Source organism: Leuciscus leuciscus, assembly GCF_965113295.1.
Source record: "Leuciscus leuciscus genome assembly, chromosome: 20".
NCBI classification, from domain to species: domain Eukaryota; kingdom Metazoa; phylum Chordata; class Actinopteri; order Cypriniformes; family Leuciscidae; genus Leuciscus; species Leuciscus leuciscus.
In genome coordinates, this window is record NC_138744.1 from 36,616,263 (window position 1) to 36,640,743 (window position 24,481).

The 24,481-nt window shown below is 39.8% G+C and overlaps 2 protein-coding genes across 2 annotated transcripts in view; both read right to left on the minus strand.

The window, feature by feature from the left end:
• The window catches only part of ube2e2 (ubiquitin-conjugating enzyme E2E 2), a 38,267-nt gene extending 21,989 nt beyond the window's left edge, over positions 1–16,278 (minus strand). Inside the window, exons 1-3 of the mRNA XM_082150151.1 lie at positions 16,114–16,278; positions 12,262–12,444; positions 6,136–6,186 (exon numbers count right to left, since the gene is read on the minus strand). Of these exons, the coding sequence (XP_082006277.1) occupies positions 6,136–6,186; positions 12,262–12,437 (227 nt within the window). The 5' untranslated portion in view covers positions 12,438–12,444; positions 16,114–16,278. The remainder of the gene's footprint in view (positions 1–6,135; positions 6,187–12,261; positions 12,445–16,113) is intronic.
• The window catches only part of LOC309484366 (uncharacterized protein), a gene marked incomplete at its 5' end in the record, with an annotated part of 167,226 nt that continues 152,294 nt past the window's right edge, over positions 9,550–24,481 (minus strand). Inside the window, one exon of the mRNA XM_082150589.1 lies at positions 9,550–9,830. The remainder of the gene's footprint in view (positions 9,831–24,481) is intronic.

Genomic DNA, 24,481 nt, shown 5'->3' on the forward strand with positions numbered 1-24,481 from the left:
CCCCGGTACCAATTACGGCTGAGTCGAGTCCGTCTTTGCCTTCTCTGATGATACGGCTTCTTTTAATGACACCATCCAATAGCGCATCCCGCATACAAATACGCAAGCAATTAGTGCCGAAACGAGCGCTTTAGAGGGAAATATTTGCTCGATCAGGGCCCAAGTGGATATCCTATTACAGGGGGGTATTTTCAGATGACACAATACAATTTTCCAAACGGTTTATTCTGCCCGGATACGGAATTCTGACTCACAAAAAGTTCCATTATAGAGTCTTTTCAGTGCTTCGACTGCTCATGTAATCTGATTTCCACGCAAATCTATTAGAAATGCCACGGGGGTCAATATTAAACTTTGAATTTTAAGAGTTATGCTACATATCTAAATCAAACCACCCTGAAGGCAGCGAACAGTCGGCTCACATGCTCGCCTAAGGCCGTCTATGAATAATGCATCATGGATAATTATAATAATAAACAGGCTTTGCATGAGTGCTACTACTTCTGAAGCATAAAACGCATGCAGCCGTTGAGCAAATTGCCTCTAATTCTCCCTGAATTAAAACCCGTTGAATGTAAGAATATGGTTGTGAGGTAAAGTGAATTCATCATCCTTCCGCTTTCGAGAGAAGAAAACTAATATGCTTTCATAGAAAAACTCTAGAATGCTTTAAATCTGAGAGGGAAAGCTAAACCAAGCACAATTTTATTATTAGCAATTGAAACTGCATTAATATGCAGCTGTGATCCACTTATAACGTGATCTAGAATAGGAGCCTGAATATAGCAGGAGAGAAACACCTCGGCTGTGATCGCTGGAGTCAGGATAAACACTGCGGTGTGTTAAATAAACACGTGGTGTTTGGATAACTCTTAAATAAACAGGTATAGCTAATGTGATATTGTAAGTGAACGACGATCACAGAGACAAATCCCTCCTTCCCGTTTGTTCGCGTGTTAAAACATGATCCCAGAACAGCAGGAGATGCCAAACATTTCCTGCTTTCAAGACCGAAATATTGGAAACGACTCCAGATCAAACAACCGTCTTTCCACACGGAAAACTCTTCATAACTAATTCATATCAGGGTGTTTCTTCAACTACAGGCACCTTTATGCTGCAGACGGCTTGATTTTTATTGAAAACACTTTTTGTTTCCCTTTTTTTGGGATCAGACTAAAATTGTCTTGGAAATTTTTTCCATGCCTTTATTTATTTTTGCTACTTTTCAAATGTTTCCGACTCATAGCTTTTATTGCTTTACCTTTTAAGTCCACAACAGCTAATAAACAAATCATGATCAATGTCACTTGCAAAGAGAAGAAATATTATAATAAAATTATTTATTGTTAATTATTTTTTATTTTTTATATTAACATCAACAAATAAAGCTAATTATTCAAAAAGTGATAATATTTTTAAATGCAAGCACTGAAATTAGCCTATAAGCAAGGCAGAGGTGTCGAACATTTTATGCCCAAAATGTTTTAAATGTATTTTTCATCAATAGATTTGCATGCAAAGGTAAAAAAACACTTAATTTTCTCATAATATTCATTGCACATCACCTTATTTCTCAAAGTCTGAAAATGGTTTGTTCGAAGATTCAGTCTCTCTAAACTCCTCCTTTCCGAGAGCCTGCTCTGCTCTGATTGGTCAGACGACCCACTCTGTTGTGATTGGTCGCCTGCTAACACAGCATTACTAAAACAAAACGCCCATATATGGATCTTCAGCTGCGACTCTTCCTCAGCGCTTGATATGAACAGTAACGATGGTGTTTTTGTTTTTTATCAATTCCAGTGCAAGTCCTCATCTTTTGCAACATGGAATTGTAGTGCAGAAAACAGCGTCTTCTCGACATGAACAACACGAACCAAACTCTTCCAGTCTCAGACACAACTACAGTGTTTGAGGGCGGAGCAAAGCAGAAGCTGTTCACCGGCAGCCAATGAAGACCATAGGATGGCATTATGCAAATTTGTTACGTTGTTAAATCAGTGTGTCTAAGGGCCCTTTCACACCTGCCTTGTTTGGTCCGGATTTTCAGACTTTTCAGTTTGATCCGAATCAAAATTACAGGTGTGAACCCTCCCCCAGACCACGGTCCGGACCAAACAGACCCAATTAGGTCAGACGAAAAGAGCTAGTCTCGGTCCAGATCAAACGGAGCAAAGGTTTGGTTCGTTTCTAGTGTGAACGCATTTTCTGTTTGGTTCGGACTTTCAGACCATTTACAGGAAGTCCCGGTGGTTCCCGCAGGATTGCTCGCTCTTCTCCTCCTTTCCTGTCGGCGATGATAAAATGTTCGCACAACGAGGACGTTCATTTGGCGAATTTGAACTAGCCTCGAGTATAGCTGGTGCTGCAGGGAGTAATGCCGTAATAATAACAGTGTAGTGGCAACGATATGCATCTGTTCATTCATTCTTGTCAAAGTTTTTTTATATATTTTTTATTCTTGTCTAAGTTACCCGCCGGATTGACAACACGCTGACGTCAGACGCACGTCCGTTTACAAACCAATCAACGTCAAGATGCAGCCCACATAGATGATGATGACAGGACGCAAGTGTGTCATGTAAAGTGCTTTAGTGCGCTCGCATAATTGCAATGTGAAACCAAACCAAAACTTACCGAATGTATAAAATGTATCAAAACATGAACTTTGGTGCGGACCTTCAGGTGTGAAAACGCCCTAAAGTTAAAACGTCTGCAGGACCAAAAGTGCAGCTGAAGAAACACCCATCATGCCTTTTGTCTGGCCATTAGGAGAACCAACATTTCCCTTTTCTGTCTGATTTTCAATTCAGTATCACAGCCTTTATCAGAGTCTCGGGTCTAAGATGGAGGCCTTCGACACAGATGATCAAGATCATTTCTCGGAGGCCGCTCTGCCCTCATGAATATGCATGTCATCCCTGCTGCAGTTAATGGTCAGAGGGTGAAAAATGACTGGCGCGGATTCCCTCGGGACCGTAATGCTAATCAACAGCAGATTCATTCCCGGGAAGGAGAGGTGACATTCCCATCAGCTGCTGAGGCAAGCAACTTACAGAGAATGTCACAGCGCAGAAACATGTAGTGCAAGTCCTATGAAAAATTTTAAGTGATAAATTAGATATTATGTGAAAGAGTTCAGATGTAAAAGCCGCTAAATGCCACCACCGTCAAAAATGAAATGATAGTGAGCGAATGCTCTCCGCACATGGTATCAAATACATGGTTCATCAAATACTTGCGCTTCAAATCCGCTAAATCACAACGTCAGCCCATTCAGAAATACCAGTTCGTTGGCAGAAACCGCTAAATGTCAGCAAAATCCTCTAAGTCCACAGAAACCAATCAGAAGACGCACATCGAATCATATGATTTCAAGATGAATGACGGCGTGTGTATGAGCCGGCTTTCAGTTGACAAGCTGCAAGTTATCATCATGTTTTGTCCATTGTTACAGTGACACTGACAGGATTTCATGAGTAGCAAGTAAACACAACATTGTTCCTTGTGCTGCTGTAAAACTTATCAGTCACTTCACAAAACAAACAGTCGCTTATTGCTTATGGATCAGTTTGAACTCTGCTTTTGTCATTTGCAATGTTTTCCAGTTGCATCTTTTGCAACTATTTACTATGTCTTGTTGTCCAAAAAGGGTTCTTGTTTCCATTTGTTTAATTTCAAGATCTGAGGTGAATTATCCATTGTTTCTTTTACAGCTACAAATCTGGAGCACTAACTGACATTCAAAGTCACATTACACGCTTTAAACATTAAATAAAGCACATAAACAGCACCTGAGATTATCATCGCCACACTTTGTGTTTGTTGTTCCAGCGCGACGTCGCAGAAAAACAGAATCCGTTTCTAAAATAGAGTCGTCGCGTGTCGCCGTCGAAAAAAACTCTGATAAACATGGAAAAGATGGTGTGACACTGAAAAGTCTGTCACCAACACAGTTATGCCCTGCCGCCTGACCACAATTACCTCACGCAGACTGAGTTTAGCCGTCCAGCGAGGCCTGCTGGTCCTCGAGACTGACGCCGTCATTCACTCCCTGTAAAACTGCAGCTGGTTCCTCAACGCCTTACAGCTCGCAATATGCAGCCCGGGAAAAAAGTGTTACAGTATTTATTCCCGGACCTCAGCATTCAGTCTCAAACGGCGCCTGTGGTTCTCTTTGTTGACGAAATCCTATTACTGTCGGTTCAGCTCACAGGCACAAAAACCTGCGCACAAATATCAAAAGAACACCTACAGCTTTCCTTTGGAGCCGGCGTAAACTCAATATCAATCTGGAGACCACTCTTATTGATACGGGAAGAGTTGAATAGAAAGCAAACGGCTCAATCCTCGCTCGTATAGTGAACAGCTTACAAAGTAGAAATGATGTATTATTACATCGGTGCATCACTCGTCGTCGGGCAGAAGCAGGGACACATTTCTCAGGAGTGAATGAAGTTACAGCATAATAAAAAAAAGAGAGAGTGAGAACATGATATGATCCATAAGAACATCCCTCACTGTCACGATGAAGTAAAGATTTTAGTGTTTTTGCTCCAAGCTATCTATACATGCGCTAACTCTGAGTATGACTCCAGTTACAGACATTGATTTATTCTGAAAGTACTGATATTATCTTTATCCAACAGAATCAATGTCTTAATCTAAATAGAAATAGAGCACTTGGGATTGAAACTCCACACTTTACATTTCCCCGCCTGGGAGTTTCTCCAGCATGCCTTAAAATTAATGGAAAAGTTTGAGGACAACAGATGTTTCAGGCCCACGTGATATTTAGTCGCATTTTAAATGTTTGTTGCTGTTCTTAATAAATCAACACATCTTAATAAATGAAATCGTAATCGTATAAGTTCAGATGAGTTGCTTAATGACTTTTAAATGTGCATTGTGTAATATTCACGAGGATCTGTTGACAGAAATGCAATATCATATACATAACTACGTTTTCAGTGGCATATAAAGACCTTACTTAATGAACATTATGTTTTTATTACCTTAGAAGTATACATTGTATAATTGTATACAAAAAATTATTAAAAGACATTAAAAATCTTTCAAAAAAACAATTAAACGAGATTTTAATCAAGTTTACGGTGGCCTCTCTGGTTTATTGTATTGCAGAGACAATAATTATTTTACATTCGTAATATAACAAATATTTGTTACTAATTTTATTAAGGCAATGAGACACGAAATAACCCAACATATAAGTAGGACTTAACCCAGCAAGAGGGTTAATTCCACCCACTGGTTGGGTCAAATCAATGACTTATATGCTGGGTTATTTCATCTTAATCTAAATAGAAATAGAGCATTTCAGCAGCAGATTATAAAACTGGGAAAGAAATCGCTAGAAAATAAATGTGTTTACGGATTCCATGCATCGTTTTCCCCCCCAATTTATTTTTGCGAAATTGAGTAAATATTGCAAGTCAAGTCATGAATTATGATAAATTATTTTATGACACCGGCCTGTGGATGCATTATGTCATATAACTGTAGAAAATAAATATATATTTTTAAACATTTAAAAAAATAAATGTTACAAAAAGTAACATCAGCAGCAACAACAACAACAAAACAATTATAAATAACTAAATCATATTTTATTTCATAAAACCGTATTATGTAGCCCTAATGTCATCATGCTCTCTAGATATTGGCCATTAGAAATCAAAACATAACATAACCACAACCAAAACCACCTTAAAAACAGCACATCAACGCCTTGGAAGTCACTCAAAATGCCTAGCGAGATCTTAATCTAAATAGATCCGGGCAATACAAAGGAATTATCCAATCTCTCACGTGACGCTTTTCAGGATCGCTCTGAAATGTAGTCTCTGAACGCAAGGGCTAGTGGGTAATTATTCTCTTGATACAAACATGAGGGCAATGAATGACAAAGTCAGTTCCAGTTATGTGCTTTATTACGGTCTGGCTTTTCCTCGGCGTCCCCCCGGGAGTCCCAGTCACTCTTCTCACCGCCAGCCTGACAGCCTCATCAACACACAATAACCATTATCCTCTCTCGCCCATTATCTCTCTCTCTCTCTCTCTCTCACACACACACACACACAAAGAGCAGCCCGTTTAGAAACACCACACGCTTACCTGCAGTTCGGTGGAGGGTCGAGTGTGATTTCTGCAAGCTCCTTCTGAATCCTGCAACACAAGAAAGCATTCATTTATTCACCAGAGATCAGAAGGCCACGCACACGACAACTTGACTGCGTGATTTTATTCTGTACACGGTTTATTTACAAGAGCGACAAACACATTTTGCAATCAAATTCTCTCCCGAAATTCAGCTGCATTTACATTAAAATCATCCATTGTTTATTAATCTTAGATCATATTAATTTCAACGTTTACTAATACGTTATTACAAATCAAAGGTTGTATTTGTTAACATTAGTTAACGCACTGTGAACTAACAATGAAGAGCTGGATTTTTAACAAAGATTAATAAATACTGTAACAAATCAATGTATTGCTCATTGTTAGTAAATACGTTAACTAATGTTAACTAATGAACCTTATTGTAAAGTGTTACCAATCACTCTAATGTGAACTGTACTCACACATTATTACACGTCTTCTGTCAAAAATGCACTCAGGTTAAACCAGAATTTTGATTTCCCGTATGGAAATATGCCGTTTTGTAAATGCATTTAAAAGCAGTTTCTCGGTGGCCTCATAAATTTCACAATTTTCAAAATGCACATTTATGTCATCGCACTTCAAGTCATTTTCTGCGAGCGATACCTGTTGTTATCTCCGAGGTCAAAGCGTGCCAAGGCGTATGAAATCAAACGGGTTTTTTTTTTCAATTCCATAAATGTGACTCATACACACACACACACACACACACACACACACACACACACACACACTGACTGCGACAATGCCTGTTACTTAAACGCACGTTTCCTTCGACAGGAAACCATACATCATCAACACATCAACCATGAGTAGTGGGCTGCAGTTTGTGGGCGTTTAAGCCGCACGATATCACTGAATAGCATGATTAAAAGAGTCAGTTGTTCATACGATAAAGTGATTTATGACACCAGACAAAAAGTAACTGCTGTGCATGAATAAATGTCAATATATAACTAGTACACATACTGTTTAAAGCCAGGCTTGGGAATTACACACACACACACTCACTGAATTTATTGCATAATATATTATAATGAATTATATATATAGTATTGTTTTCTTGTTATATTGTAATTGCATTCAATTTGAGTTTTATAGTTCTGCATTAATTGAATGCAATACATTTTTTCCACTCAGAATTAATAGTTCGCTTATAATTGCATAAATATTCTTCAAAAAAACGAATTTTTGGGTGAACTATTGCTTTACAGACCAAAGTCTTTCAGAGTCGATTCTCATCTGATCGCACAAGCTGATTGTTTTGCTGTTTTTGGCCTCAAAATTAACAGTTCATGAACAAACAACTTTGATGTCGACGTCTGAATCCCGAGGCTTCCTGAATTGTGTAACATCAAGACGACTAAAAAAAACATCCGCAGTCCAAATGGGAATGTTTGGATCTTGATATGCTCTCAAACAGCAGAAGGAACAGGATTCTGCAGTCGCGGTTATAAAAAGCACTGTCTCCCAGCAAAGCTTTGCTCAACTGATTGCATAATGCCATCGTACTGCAGTCCGGGCCTTCAGAGAATCCACACATGTAGAGAACAATAGAAGTGAACTTCAGCACGATACAGTCAGACGTCGAGCGATTGAACAAATCCCTCTGGTGTAAAAGCATCCTAACATGTTATTATGTTTGCAAGTTGAAAGCTTTGACATTGAGAGGTTTACACATCTGCAAAAGAGAGTTTTCTTATAATACAGAATGCATCTCAACTGGTGGGTCGTAGGCCTTTTATCTCAGGGAAAACTAACCATGTAATCATGCATAGTCAGGTTAGTGAAGTAAATAACCCAACTCTTCAACGTTGAAATATGGTTGAAAATAAGTCGGTCCGCCTTGGACTGGTTTACGACCTGATTTCAAGTAAGTAGTTTCGGCCGGACTACGTGTTTTCAACTGGTCATCTAAGACAGGATAAGTCTGTTATACATGCTAAAATAACACAGATAAACCAAACCATGTTCATTATTATCTCAAATAGATTTAAAGAGTTTTACATATTCCATCCAGACGCTGAAGATCGACCCGTTTTCAACGTTGAAAAGTCGTAATTAGACGTTGAAGATTTACATCTATTCAACGTCTAATAGATGACGTTTTGCTAGCTGGGAAGCTTATCAACTTTAAAATAAAATAAAAAGAAGGAGAAAGCAATTCCCATCTTTTGTTACTGACAAACAAAAGCCACGCATCGAATCAATCCTTTTCTCACTCAAATACAAAAAAAACGCCCAAACTATGCACCTAAAAGCCCATTTGCACTCTTTCAAAATGGTTTGAACTCAAGTTGCATAATGCAAAACTAATTAAGACAGCAATCTGCTGCATTTCTACAGTAAAACCATATTGAAATATATTCCAAATCAAAAAAAAAAAAAAAAAACTACCAAAATGATTAGATGTAAGTGAACACTTACTCGAGTGTTGAGGTCCGTTCACATCAAGGACGATAACTATATACTGGCCTTTAGTCATGCAATTATGTTACCAGCTAGCTATACAAAAGGGGACAAGGAATAATATTGTTCTGTAATGCAGGCATGGGCCATGTGTCATATACGGCAGTGAATTCTGGAACTCGTATTATAAGGACATTTTACAAATGAAAACCTTGTTGTTTGTGTTTCTAAGGATATTGATTTGAGTGTCTTAGGCCCGGTTTACACCTGGAATTAAGATGTGTTTTGGTCGATCGGATCACAAGTGACCGACAGGTGTAAACTGGGTCTAAAACACTTTGAGCTCGTCCACTGTCGATCAATTTCAGAGGTAGTGGAAAACGCATTGCTTTCATAGTGTAAACGCTAGGGTTGGGTATTGGTTGGGTTTTATCCGATACCAGTACCTACTCGGTATTTTTCAAACGGTTCCGGTGCTTAAACGGTTCTTAAACCGGTACTTAAGAAAACGAAACCTCACACACTTTATCAAAAAAATAATACCTGTGTGTGTTTTCTGAAAAAAGATTTTCTGTTTTCTGATTCAATTAAAAATTGTGCCGTTTAAAAGGCTACTGATGTTGCCGAAAACACTTAAGTTAAGATCAAAATTTTGTCCTCTCATATTATTTATATATATTATATTACATATTATATATTATAGACTTTTACAAAACAGAGAAATATCTGACACTGAGCAGAACTATTTAACACACATAGTATAGCCTCATATAAATATACTTGATATACTTCATACTTGATATGCAAGATTTGCAGTAATACTAGACTTACCCGAAGAGGAACACTGCAGCTGAACTTGAACTTTAGTCAAGAGTGTCAGAGGTTTTGGGTTCTAATCCGCATTCGTAGTTTTTTGTTTGTTTGTTTGTTGTTGTTGTTTTTTTAAACCGATTATGCTCATCAGTGGTTGTATATCAAGCAGGGACACTTTGTGTGCATTAGGCTATATTTTGTGATTTCACCAGAACGAATAGATATGAGACGCCGTCTAGGGCTTAAATCGAACTTCATTCACGCACACATAAAACGCTTGCATACACATATACTAAGTAGTCACACATACATGTATACTGCTGAATGCTCCAACTATATGAAATGCACAACGTCACATCTAAAGTCGCTCACGCACACACGCAAACTCTACACACACGAGACGCGCGGAACTCTCCGCGCACATACTTATCTGAGACGCACACACACACACAGAGACACAAACTCGCGCACATACTCATCTGAGACGGGAGCACGCACACACAAACTCTCCGCGCACATACTCATCTGAGACGGGAGCACGCACACACAAACTCTCCGCGCACATACTCATCTGAGACGCGAGCACACACACACACACACAAACTCACGCACATACTCATCTGAGACACGAGCACACACACAAACTCGCGCACATACTCATCTGAGACGCGAGCACGCACACACAAACTCTCCACGCACATACTCATATAGACGACGCCTCATAAATAGATCGATCTCTGCAACGTATTGAAGCGCGCGTCCGAGTGAAGAAAGTGCGGTGTGCGCGAGCCACAAGAGAAAACACTGTATCCGTGCCACTGATCGCAGCGGCAACGAGCACTTTGATCATTTAAAAAAACACAGTTCAGCGCTAGATCGTCTCTTATTTAACAAACGAACTAAATGAATGCTCTGCTGGTTAACTGGAGATGTTTTGTTATTGGATCATTCGTGCCGCGAGATGTTTTATATAGGGGGCGGTGAAAAAAGTCAGGCACCGAAATCAGGCACCGAAAGTTGCGTTCTTATTCGGTCTCGATACTACCGTTTACGTCGGAACCGGTTCTCTATTGGAACCGGGTTTCGGTACCCAACCCTAGTAAACGCTCATGTGGACGAATGTGTTCGAACAGCCACAAAGGACCGTCTTCTCTCCGCCTACTGATGTAATGCCTAAACATTATGAGAAGCGCGCTCGCCAGACGGGTTTTAAACTTTATCTGCTGGAGACCTAAGTTAAGAGACGTACCAAGCACGATGTTCTCTCACAGTTCCTGATTTCTAACACACACACACAGCGTTCGGCTGGTCTTGAGGCTGTCAGAGCAGAAACTAAAGCTGATGCTCCGTGTGTTTTTCTGTCGTCTCCGGTTCGCGTTTATATGTAACTTGCATGAGCTTATTTTGTCCATTAGATCGAAAGATCTGAAAAACCCATACATTTACCCGGCCATAGACCCTTTCCTCGAAGAAATCAGGACAGAAGTGGTTGAAAGTGGACAAAAGAAAAGAGACACCAGGTGTAAACGCGAATGTCTACTTGTGATCCGATCGACCAAAACGCATCTAAAAACCAGGTGTAAACAGGGACTAAGTGTGTCTGTTACACTTTGCTAGTGTTTTGGAAGACTGACTTGATTTGAGACATGCATGATTTGTTGTAGTGCATTTTGAATGAGAAATTAATTGTTGGTTAGCAGAATTGTGTGAAGGATTTTGCAAAAGCGACTCGAGGATTGAGAAATGTGTCCTAACCATAGACTGTAGGAAACAATATGGATGTGGTGTCCGTGACGTCACCGGTAGGTTTCTGAAGAGCTTTTTTAAACCCACGTCCTTAATTATGCAAAACCTTAAGGCTTAATATCATTTAAATGAATGAGTTATTAAAAAAAACTCACCCCCCTCACAGTCGTCATGAAGGGCAAAATTTGCTATATAGACCAAAACCACTTTTTGCACCAGACTATAAACATATTTTTCTGCTGTTAAAGGGTTAGTTCACCTAAAAATGAACATTCTGTCAGTAATTACTCTCCCTCATGTTGTTCCAACCCCGTAAGACCTTCGTTCATCTTCAGAACACAAATTAAGATATTTTTGATGAAATCTGAGAGCTGTCTCACTCCTCCATAGGCTTCTCTGGGATTGAAACTTGCCGGCCCAGAAAGTTAGTAAAGACAATGTTTAAAATAGTCCAAGTGACTACAGTGGCTCAACCTTAAGTTTATCAAGCGACGAGAATACTTTGTGTGGGCAAAAACAAACAAAAATAATGTCTTTATTCAACTATTGATGTTCTTCTGTGTGTCTCTGAGTGAGTTCACGTAGTGTAACAGCGCAGCGCTTCTGGGTTGTACGTCAGAACGCAGGCTCACTATTGGCCGACGCTGGTCATGTGTGTGAGATGCGTGTGATGCTGGCCAATAGTGAGCCTGCGTTCTGACGTACAACCCAGAAGCGCTACGCACAAAAAGTGTTCTCGTCGCTTGATAAACTTAAGGTTGAGCCACTGTAGTCACTTGGACTATTTTAAACATTGTCTTGGCTCTCAGATTTAATCAAAAAATATCTTAATTTGTGTTCCACAGATGAACGAAGGTCTTACGGGGTTGGAACAACATGAGGACGAGTAATAACTGACAGAGTTTTAATTTTTTGGGTGAACTAACCCTTTAAGTTGGGCATTTTAACATGGAGGTTGATGGGATTGACTCTCTTTTGCAGCCGGTCTCTAGCGGCCAGTCGATGAATTACAGTTTAAGTCACTTGGATTCAAGAAAAAGACCGTAAGGTCTTAATTAATAAGATCCAGGTCCTGAAGCAAAACACCAATCAAACGGACTGGTTCGTTACCTCTTGGCACTGGTGGAGAGTTTGGCTGCAGTTTTACTGGAGATCTTGGTCTCCTTCTTCTTGGGCACGACCAGATCTCGCTCCTGCTGAGGAGGTGCCGTCTCTCGCTGCTCGATATCTGAACTCCCTCCGCTGGTGCTGGGGCTGTCATCTGGTCTCTGCACCTCACTAGACATCTTGGCCCTGGACAAACAGCAGGATTCACACACACACACACACACACACACACACACGATTACATTAGCAGACCGCCGGGTGAAGTCACTGGGGTATGAAGTCAATAGTTGTCTTAATTCCAGCTGCGCTGAATAATAAAACAGTGATTCTAGTGAGTAGAAGGCAGAGGAATCGGATTAACTCTTAATGAGAGTTTTTTTTTACTCTGTAAAACTAATTTTAGGTCTGAATATTGAGCTGTAATTCATAAACAGCACAAAAACAATGCATTTCTGTGTAAATCATTCATGAAAACAGATCACACTCCATTTGATGCAACGATGGTTTTACAAACGTGATCCTATTCACTTTCTTAACGCACGTCGTTTCTGGGGCTTCATGCATAAAACAGTGTCGATTTCAACCTAAGGGCAGATGTTTTCAGATTTATAAGAAGCATGTGTACGGCAGCAGTCCCAGTCTGTGGAAGATGAAAATGAATTGTGCATAAAATCCCACAAAACGGAATTGCTAAAAGAATGAACAACCTTCTGTGTTTAAATCACTCATAAAACACATCATGTTGTCACTGCAACAATTAATACGAGAATGATTTTACCAAACGATTCTGCTTTTCTTTCCTGAATCTTTTCATTTGAAGAAGTCGACAAGAGATACAAATTTAAATGCATGTTTCTGGTCTTATTGAGCATGTTATTACAAACAACAAAAATATGTTAAGTGTTAAATATTGAAATGCAAAAATACCCTCAAGAGGAGGAGATTATGAGGAGAAATTATTACAGAGGGAATGTTTTTGGATTTATACCTTAAATACTTTTGTCACCATTGGGGTTGAATGAGGACTTTGATATCAAGCCTTTTTTATAGTGATTGAGTCATTTCTTTATCTGTTGTTTATTATTAGTTAAGCTGTTTGTATAATTTTTTTTCTCATTATTATATTTGTTGTTTTTTGTTGATATTTTCTTCCCTTTTTTTCTCATTATTATATTAGTTTTTTTTGTTATTTTTTCTTCCCCTTTTTTTTTATTTATTTTTTTATTGGTCACACGTGTTACTTATTATTGTCAATTACTTGTATTATTGGTTACATGTGTTTGTATGTGGGCCCAATTAAGGTGATTACAATTAAGGTTTGCTCTACATTTGTATTGCACCTGATGAAGACCTGATGGACCTGAAACGTTGTGCTTTACCTTGAGTAGCATGCAGTGTGTGGACTTCACTTTTCTTTTTTTGTAAATATTGAAATGCACCCACTTTTCACAATAGTCAATATTCAGCAGATAAAACCACTCAGAAATACATCAGATTATGAAGTTAAAGGGTTGCAAACAGCATTATGCACAGACTTCAATTGCATCCTTTTAGTTAGAGTAAGATAGTCACCATAATGTGACCCCACTTTTCATTCAGGAGGAAATTTAAAGCAGGCATTTCCGGTACGGTCGCAGGAAACGTGCACAAATGAAATAATACTCCAAGACATTTGATCACAGTCGAATCATGATTTAAGATGTTTATCTGATCTGTGATGCGTCTCATTTTTACGACGACGACGAGGAGGAGGAGAAATTCTTTCAGATGTTATCAGGAGGTACGACAAGCAAGGAAAACCCTCTGATCACAGGCTTTAAAAGCCACACGAGTCCAGCTAATAAACACCTATGGAATCTGCGCTCTCAGACACAGCGTTCAAACCAACATAAAAGATGCATGGCGTGGAGAATAGAGAGATCTCACTTCAAAAGATGCCCAAGATTCCCGAGCCGAGGCGTTCACGCGAGTTAGGTCAGCGCCGTTTCAGATCCGAGTCGTCTAAATGATCTCAGATACACCAACAGGAAGGTATTAACACTTCTGAGAGTGGATTTTACGGGTCAACTCGTTTTGTGATAATGTGGGAAATGAGTCATAAAACATTTAAATTGCAGCGTGCACGCAGTCATGCCAGAGAGTTAATAGCTCCGAGTCCAAATACAGTCTTTTATCCCACAATACTCTCCGTTTACAGTCCGGCTTGAGTTATTTGCCTTCAAATACAGCGCGTTTCATTCCAGTCACCGATAAATCACATCAACGTGCGAGTCTCAGATTCTGTTTGGCGACCTTTAGTCCCTGGTTCACTCATTCAGGGGTAATGGATCTTAATGCTTAAGATCTGCACTGAAATTGAAAGGCTAAACCTCACACGACCTACACGTCCCTAGTGTGTGTACACACACACACACACACACACACACTGTACACAGTAAGAGTAAATCCGGGCAAAATTCATCATGCTATGTATTAATCATGTTAAGTATGCAGAAATTTCTCTTTGGGGTGAAATGAAACAACCCCAATTACTTTAATGCACGTTTCTGGTGTTACGGAGCACATTATTCCAAATAAGTATTTTTTAGGTGTTTATTTTTGGGATCCCAAAGTACACATTTCACACTTGCTGTAAAGGCATTAACGTAGCATAATGAGGATTTGTATATGTTGTGCTGTGCGTATACATAAGAACATACACTAATTTAAATAGGCAAATGCTTACGAGTTTATGATTGGATCATTATTGCAGTGATTATTATGTTTCTATCATGTTTGGCAGCAGTTCTTCTAATCCTAACTGATGGAGTGTGTAGCTTTTCATTTCTTAAACAACCATGTATAGGAAGACGGATCATGGCTATAATCCAGGATGATAATGCCAAGATTCATCAGGCTCAGATTGTGAGATAATGAAGAATAATTTTCACACATGAATCCAGACGTTAAATCCATTGAAAGCGTTTGGGATGTGCTGGAGGAGACTTTACACAGTGCTGGACTCTTGCATTGGCAATACAAGATCTTGACCAAACATTGATGGAAATAACATTTATTCCCATCAATTCTTGTCAAAATCAATTAGCTTTAGAGGAACTGTTACCAAACATGCTAATCACTGCAATAACGATCCAATCATAGACTCGTCTTAAGCATTTGCATGTTTAAATCCAAAGAGCGACTTTTTTTTGGTGTGTGTCTAGCCAGTGTATTTAGTATATTTACATAAGGCACCACCAAATTACAATATAAGGGTAGCGTTTTAAGTCCACAAACATAACCTAGGCTTTAGGGGTGTATATTTTACTGACGAACTACAAAAATATACATAAATATGTAGGCTACTTTGCAATTATACACACATTTTCCATCTAACAGAACAACAGAACACCCCCAAAACGCTGTCAGCACATTATCAAGGGCTTTCTCCATTTTAAGTACACATTGGCAGTGTATATCTAGTGTATACTACAATGTGAAGGAGATCATTGAAGCATCTGTCAGACAGAAACCCCGCTGTTGCCGCATCTGCACGCGCGCGTTATTCAGGAGCGTCTATTTCTGCGGGAGGCCGCGAGCGCCTCTCGATCCCGCAACAAAACACACGCCGACCGACCGAACGCACCCGTCGAACCGCATCGAGCTTCCGCGGGGATATTTTCCAAAACGTGAGGGGAAAACAATGTAACGATTCACCCATGATGACCACGATGAACAACTGCCTCGGCACAAAGGAAGAAGCCTCGTCCCGCACATCCCCGCACACCGAGGGGGGAAAACAACCACTTTTGCGGGACATTTAGCGAGTTTTCCCGCACGGTCGAAGGGCTCTGACGGACATGCGAGGATATTTACCTGCCGAGCGGCCGTCGATGTGGCGTCCCGATTCGCTTTTTCTGGATGATACCGTGTAGTCAGAGTCGGGCCGTCCGCTCGTTCTCGTCTCGTCGCTATTTAACTGAAGGTAGCAGAAAAAAAGCGATTACAGAAACTGAAGCAGCCGGACCGCCTCTACGCGCGCTCTCGACTCGCTAGTGCACGCGCAGCGCGTGCGCTTTCGCGTCCGTGTGTGAGTGTGAAATTGTGAGAGGAAATATTTGTAACGTTTCCTCGCTAGTCTAGTAGATCCCTCTGATAAAGAGGCTTCACAAACTAGTTTAATGAAATGTAACATTAAAATATTGGAAATTAAAACAATTCCTGCCATGACTAAAAAGTAATTTCCTTCACGATAACATTGTAAAACTCATTCATCACAAGATAAAGAAAACAAATTGACTGTACTATTTGAAGGAGATACCATATTATTTACTATGATCTTACCAACAGTCAATAGCCTATTAGTAAATATTATTAATGTTACTAACATAATAAACATTAGTTACTATATATATATATATATATATATATATATATATATATATATATATATATATATAATTTAAATATATAATACACACACACAAACACATATTATATATATATATATATATATATATATATATATATATATATTATAGGCTATATATATATATACACACACACATACACATATATATATAATAAACAAACTTATGTTAGATGCGATTAATCGCAATTAATCAATTTGACACTCATTTTTATATTGTAATTAATTCTTTTAACTCATACTAGTTGAAAAGAAATTTCACTATATTACTAAACAAAAATTTCAATTGTTGATGTGGTTATAATAGCATGGTTACTTTGTATGATAAATGCTGTCTTAGCCAATTTGTAATGAATTTTTTTAATTTATTTTTTTAAAGGATCATACACTCTAAATACACTTTCTTTATCAGCATCATTGTTCCCATGAATAACCTTCATGTCCATAAAATCTTTAAGACACAAAAGGTTCTTTAAACTGGAAAAAGGGTTCTTCAAGATTATTTAAATGATCAATTCTTCACACTAAGAATTTTTTATTTATTTTATTAAATAAATGAAGAGTTGTTTATTGTACTATTAATCTGTTTTTGTTATTCTACCAAACAAATCTATGGTAAGTCCCCATTTAGATGTTGCTGTGGGGTGTAATTTTACTAATGAAGAGGATTTAGTATGATAAAGACCACCAATACATTTTTATTCCTGTCCATCATTTCATGTCACTTAATCTGTCCATTTCATTTCACTTGGTTTGGGCTCAGAGTCTCCATTGTCTTTGCAGGGTTTTACAAGCTCAAGTGGAAACTGGAAAAGAGCAACCTGAGAGGAAAACAAACGAGACGGTCTGAACGTACGGTACGAACATTTCGCTTTAATGACAGACAAAACATGATGATCATGTTCTCCAGCATGATTTGGATGATCCCAAAAAAGAGCTTCAATTGAAGCAAGACTTTCTGAACAAAGAGTTGCATGATCAATGTTGCTTATCTGATTGTTTTAGGTTATAATGGCACACACACAAACACACACACACAAAAGGATTTTGATTGTGATCTCAGGCACTATATTATCAGACATCTATAAAAAAATCTTCATCTGATGGCCTGTGACCATTAAAGCAGACTAGGATTTAATTTAGCTTTATTGTGACAATCAATTTCAACGCCTAGATTTCCAGACGATTGCATAATAATGACCTGCAGCATGTGAACGACTGTATTTACAGTGTGCTTTTCATCGCTCTAGCCACTTGAGGCCTGTTGAATGATGAAATCGGGTCTCTCTCTCTGTTGCTCCGGGGCTTTGTGTTGCTCAGGGGCGTCCATCAGATCAGCATGATAATATGGCAGCCGGGGACCCGTGAGTGTGTGTGAGAATAGAGGAGGCTTCAGTCTCAGCACTTCCGCTCTCACACCCTGTCAGGGCTGAAGGTCAGGGCCACACTCTGTGCCGAGTGCCTTTGTCATGCTAATAGAGGGTGTAAACGCTAGTCGCAGCGACTACCCTTCCCTTCACCCTTCTGGTGATCCAGCTTTCTCTGTAGTTTACCTTTAAACATCAGGGCCTCTCCATCACTGGATGCTGTTAAATCCAGTTTAAAGGCCTAGTTTTACTCTCTTGCGTTCGAGTGATGTTGTGTATGTATTTTAAATTAGTTGGTGTTCTATGTTATGGATATACATTGAATGATTTTGATACTTGATTTTTATCTCCATTTTCTCTTATCTCCTTTTCTCTTTATTTTATTTTTATTGATTTATTTGATTGTATTGTAAAGCACTTTGGATCAACTACGGTTGTGTTAAACTTGTGCTCTATAAATAAAACTTGACTTGACTCCCATCCAGCTGCACATTTACACCCCAAAAACAGATTTCTGTGTTGAACCGCGCTGCAGTGGTGCCACCATTTCCGGGTACATTGTTTGTTTGTTTTATTTAAAAAGCACAATTACAACAACGTTATGTTGACCAATGTGCGGTACAATCACACAATAAGACAAACCTAATTGAACCATTGTTCAGTTAGGTAAAGAAACAACACATCAGTGCATTTGTTTACATATCCTACTCTTAGTTTTATTTTATTTCTTCTTCTTTTTTTGCATATAGTTTAAAATGTTTTATTTTAAAATCATCAAAGCCTTCACCAATGTACTTTTAAAGTTCCCCCGTAGTCAATCAATTTTATCAACACCATTGCTGAGTATTTTCTCCTTTGAAATTGCTGGTGTTTCTGACGTCACAAACTACCTTGTAACCAATCAGATCAATGTGTGATCGTCAACGAGTGGATCTCTGAGCTGAGTGAGTGAGTGGAGGCGGGGCTCATTTGCATATTCATATGAAGATTTTTTTTTTATATGTAATTTTGGTGATCAAATATGAGTTTTAAGGGATACAATTATTGACTACAGGGGGACTTTAATGTTTACTCTATGTTATTAAAGTCTATTTGAATTAATCTTCTTTATCCTGCCTTTCTACCCACACCACGCTTGGATAACGTGACAGAAGAACCGACCAGATATGGATTATACAGCAATGTTCACTGCGATAGCCCGGGAAGGGCTTTCCTTTTTGGAATATTCCATTCATTTTTGCACACTCGCCCAACAGACTGCCTTTGATGACGGGACACTTAAATCACTATATTGTATTGGGGCGAATAACCACCATCCGCTTGACCGACCACTGCCAGACATGACAGAGGGGACGGAGAGCATGCACCCCCAATCCACACCTGCATCAGCGACCCCCGAACCCCAGCCAAACGTCACCCATGGATGACAAGCTTTTGCTTTCCGACCCTGAGCCTGTGCCCACGAAGGATCCTGAGCCCCAACATGAGTCTGACCAGGTGTGTGAGCCGGCAACATCCGTGACAAAGGGAGCGTTAGAGGAGCTGGACATTGAGGTTTGGCTGTTGATTGGGAGACAGAGATTGTGCAACCCACCCAACCCCGCCCGATATTGACTTCATCACCGCTTGTCCTGCCCAGCAATATAAATAATAATAATAATTAATAATTTGTTACATTTATATAGTTCTTTTCTAGGTACTCAAAGCACTTTACATATGGAAGGGGGAATCTCCTCAACCACCACCACCTGGATGATGCGACGGCAGCCATATTATGCCAGAACACACACCAGCTTACTGGTGGAGGAGAGACAGAGTGATGAAGCCAAACAGTATATACATTGGGATGATTAGGAGGCCATGATGGATAGAGGCCAATGGGCAAATTTGGCTGGGATGCCGGGGTTAAACCCCTACTCTTTTTCCGAAGGACATCCTGGGATTTTTAATGACCACAGAGAGTCAGGACCTCGGTTTAACGTCTCATCCTGAGGACGGAAATAAATGTATCGTCGTCCTGTGTAATTGTGTTGTCGTCGCGGATCCCACCCACTCTCCCTCTCTCGCCTCCTCTCCCTCATCCAGTCAGTCTGTCATCCCTGCCTTCACTGCTTCTCACCAACCCCTCGCCTTCCCATCGCTGTGCATGTGGATGAGCCTCCGAGCTTACGGTTACCAGCTTCATCCGAGCCAGTGGATCTGTCAGCTCCGCCAATAGACTGTAAAGAAAGGTTTGGTAGACGCACCTTCACTCTTTTCCACTGTAGTGAGTGAAACCGCCAGTGTCCCAATATGGCGCTGGCATCTTGAGTCTCGAGTCTGAGCGCGAAGTGGAGCCGCGATATCAAGGTCAAGGTTGGTTAGTACAGTTTACTGCAGAACAACTCATTATGTAGGTGTGAAATAAACAGTTATGGAAATTTAGAAATGAAAGTTTTAGCTATAATCTCCTCCCGAAGATCCCGAAAAAAGTATGTTGGTGCCTCAGTGACTGTTTCACTCAGAAAAGCTGTCAATCATGACGTCACACTCCCCGTTTTTATGGCATCAAATAACTAACTAAAACCAAACTTATTTAAAGAACAAACTCTTGAACAAACATCAAAATGATAAAAACTGCTTAAAATGACAGAAACCATCTTTATAATAAAATAATTTGAAGTGCAATTTGATTTAGTTTCTCTCACATCCATTATGATACAGGGAGAAGGCCTATACTATACTTGTGACCTATACTGCATCTAGCCAACCGGGGGCGATCAAGACGCTTTGGCTTCACTTTTCAGGACTCATGCTTGGCTCCTCCCTCAGCTCCACTAGATGCCATCATCCTCACGGCTTCACCAGATGCTGTCGTCCTTACGGCTCCACCAGATGCCGTCGTCCTTACGGCTCCACCAGATGCCTTCGTCCTTACGGCTTCACCAGATGCCTTCGTCCTTACGGCTCCACCAGATGCCTTCCTCCTTACGGCTCCACCAGATGCCTTCGTCCTTACGGCTCCACCAGATGCCTTCCTCCTTACGGCTCCACCAGATGCCTTCGTCCTTACGGCTCCACCAGATGCCTTCCTCCTTACGGCTCCACCAGATGCCTTCGTCCTTACGGCTCCACCAGATGCCTTCGTCCTTACGGCTCCACCAGATGCCTTCATCCTTACGGCTCCACCAGATGCCTTCCTCCTTACGGCTCCACCAGATGCCTTCCTCCTTACGGCTCCACCAGATGCCTTCATCCTTACGGCTCCACCAGATGCCTTCCTCCTTTCGGCTCCACCAGATGCCTTCCTCCGTACGGCTCAACCAGATGCCGTTGTCCTTACGGCTCCACCTCTGTCAGCCGTCGCCCTGCCTGCGCCGCCTCGATCTCCTCGGACCGCCGGTGTCGGTTTTCCCCATCTGCTCTCCGTCTGCCCCGTGGGCTCCACTAACTACGGCTTCATCTCCATCTGTCATCTGCCGAAACTTCATCCTTGCTCCTCGATCCGTCGACTCCGTCGTGGGCCTTCATCCTGACTGGGTTCTGGACCACCACCAGAATCACTCATTACATCCTCACTTCTCTGGCTCCTTCCCCCTTCAGTGCCGCCCTGGGTCATTCCACGGGGACTTTGTTAATCACCAGTCCCTCGTCCGCCTCATGAACCACCTCCTCTTCCCGGAGGGGGGCGTTCTGTAACCATAATGCTTAGATTTGTTAGATTAGTTTTCATTGTTTAGTCTTTCTGTTCCGTTCATTAGTTTTCCTGCTATCATCAGTTACCATGGACACTCATTAATCACCACAGCTGTTAATCTTTATTTTCATAATCTCAGTGTATTTAGTTCCTGATTGTTCTCTGTTCATTGGTGGTTCTCGTTAACGTCTACTCTGAGTTCTCAATATGTGTGTGTATATATATATATATATATATGTATATATGTGTATATATATATATATATATATATATATATATATATATTGTTTGCATTGCATATTTAATCATGACACTTGCCTGGTTTGATGTAAGTATAGCAAAAAAGTGAAGAATTAACAGTTTACATTTTAGTCTTTTTCTCACACACAGTTATCGTTTGACTTCATATATGGAATATAGTGCATGAATTGTATAGACAGCATTTATGGGAATTTTATGGTGTTTTTGTTTGTTTTGTTGTCCTTTTAGGAGCTTGACAGGCGACCTCATGCATTTGAGAGAAAAAAGAGCAGATCAACATTCTGCAAAATATCTCCTTCCTATGTCCCACGGCGGAAAGAAAGTCACACGTGTTTGGATCATGATGGTGAGTTACATTTCCACACAGTTCCTTGTACGGTGACGGTAAGTGGGATTCAAAGGCCTGTTCACCTCCATCATTGACTCATTGATACTATGAAACTATGGGACGTATTACAGCACTGGCTTTTATTAGACACGCCTTGGTGAGGAAGGTTTTAGATTTGCGGCTGGGTGAGAAGAGGACAGACCTACACACACCTTCTGTAAACTTTATTAGCAAATGCATGGAAATGACGAACAAAGCAGGGAGCAATTAATGGATATCATCTTTTATTTCTCTCAAACAAAGCCATGTGAGGAGAAGCTTGATATTTATTTTAACATGCGTCCTCAACCCCAGCCATAAACCTCTGCCAAAATAAGAACGCCCATGTTTCTATTAAAAATACCAGAGAGCGGATTTCATGGGGCTTATGTGTTCAGTCATGTACAAAGAGACCTGTATTAAGAGAGTCTCCTGAGGCGTTTTGCGGGTAATGTGCTCATTTGAGATTGTTCCAGACCCTACGGACAAAGGAAAATGCCTGCCTTTCACAATGCAATGGCTTTACGGTGTAGAAAATGTTTAAATGTTTACTTTGTGTAATGACTGAACAAAGCCATAAAGAGTACGTTAATGAGTATTACAATAATCTTGAATGGTTTTTGTTAGTTTGCGGTGGCACAGATGCATTTACCTGCGCTGGAGTCAGTGAGTCTGGAAACACAAGTAATGCTTAATGAGAAATCACTGTGGAAATTTCAAGCACTCGAGGCTGTGCAATTACAGTCATTTTACCAGAGCTCTGAGTGGCTTTTTGGATTTTTATAAAACAATGGCAAAAGCAATTTTATAAAAGATACCTTTGTTCATTAAATGTCCCTGTAGTCAATCATTTTATCCCTTAAAACTCATATTTGATCATCAAAATTACATATTTTAACGTTTTTTCCTTGAAAAAAAAAAATTGCTTGAATGTAACTCGACACCCTTGCTTCATTTAGTATTCGTGGTTCTATAAATATGCAAATGAATATGATACACGTCCAGAAAAGTTTAATATAAAATTTTAAATATAAATGTTTTCATAATTTCAGTGTTCATTTTAAATTTAGATAAAAAAAATATTTGCTCAATTACTGATTTTTAATCGTTTTAGTTTTAGTTAACATAAACAATGACCCATTCTAATATCATGGTACTTTTTAGTAAAATTATTCAAAAGCACAAAAAGCAGCACAGAATGATTATGGGTAATGCACACAACATCAGATTTATTCGTATAGCCTGTCCATCTTTTTCCTAACGAGTTGTGCTTTAGATTATGGGAGGAACTTTAGGGAAACAATTCATTTCAAATCATACGGTTTCACTATATAATCCTTATCCTAGAGTTTGACTGAATGAGCTGTAAACTATATCAAACAGAGACAACATATGCGTTCTGTTTGTGGTCTGTTCTCCCAATTTAATTTACAATATATCCCATGAATAATTCACTGGAATGCACTAAGAATCTCTCAAATCCTCACGTCTCTTTCCAGGTTTGTTTTCACACGCATGCTTTTAAAAAGCAATTGTCTCCCCTTTTCACTTCTAGTCCATATTAGCAGTGTTTACTGGAATGTTTCTGAAGCAGGAAAATACAATATTTATTGTCACTTTGAAATATTATCACTCAAGATTTTGGGGTTATTCATGGTCTGTTGTTGTAGTAATTTGTTAATGCTTTTACACTTTTCCTTTTCCTTAACAAATGTCCTTTTAATGTTCGCTGGTTGAAGGGTGAGAAGAATAATGTCATCTCACACCCAGTTTTTGAAAATGCTGATTATTGCATCACCTTTCACTGATTGTTTACAGTTTAACCAAAGTTACTCACGCAAAGCGTCATTAGATGTGGGAAAAGGAGGATACGGATCAAATTGAAATGGTTTTATTATGCGACTGGAACACAAGGTGGCGCTCTAACACTGTCAGTGTCTGATTCCTCTTGTTAGCAGGTTTATCCGGTGTGATTGAGTCATTAGGCTCTCAGAAGGTCTTCCCATGGTTCACACCGTCTACAACACTGTCACACACACACACACACACACACACACACACACACACACACACACACACACACACACACACACACACACACACACACACACACACACACACACACACACACACACACATATATA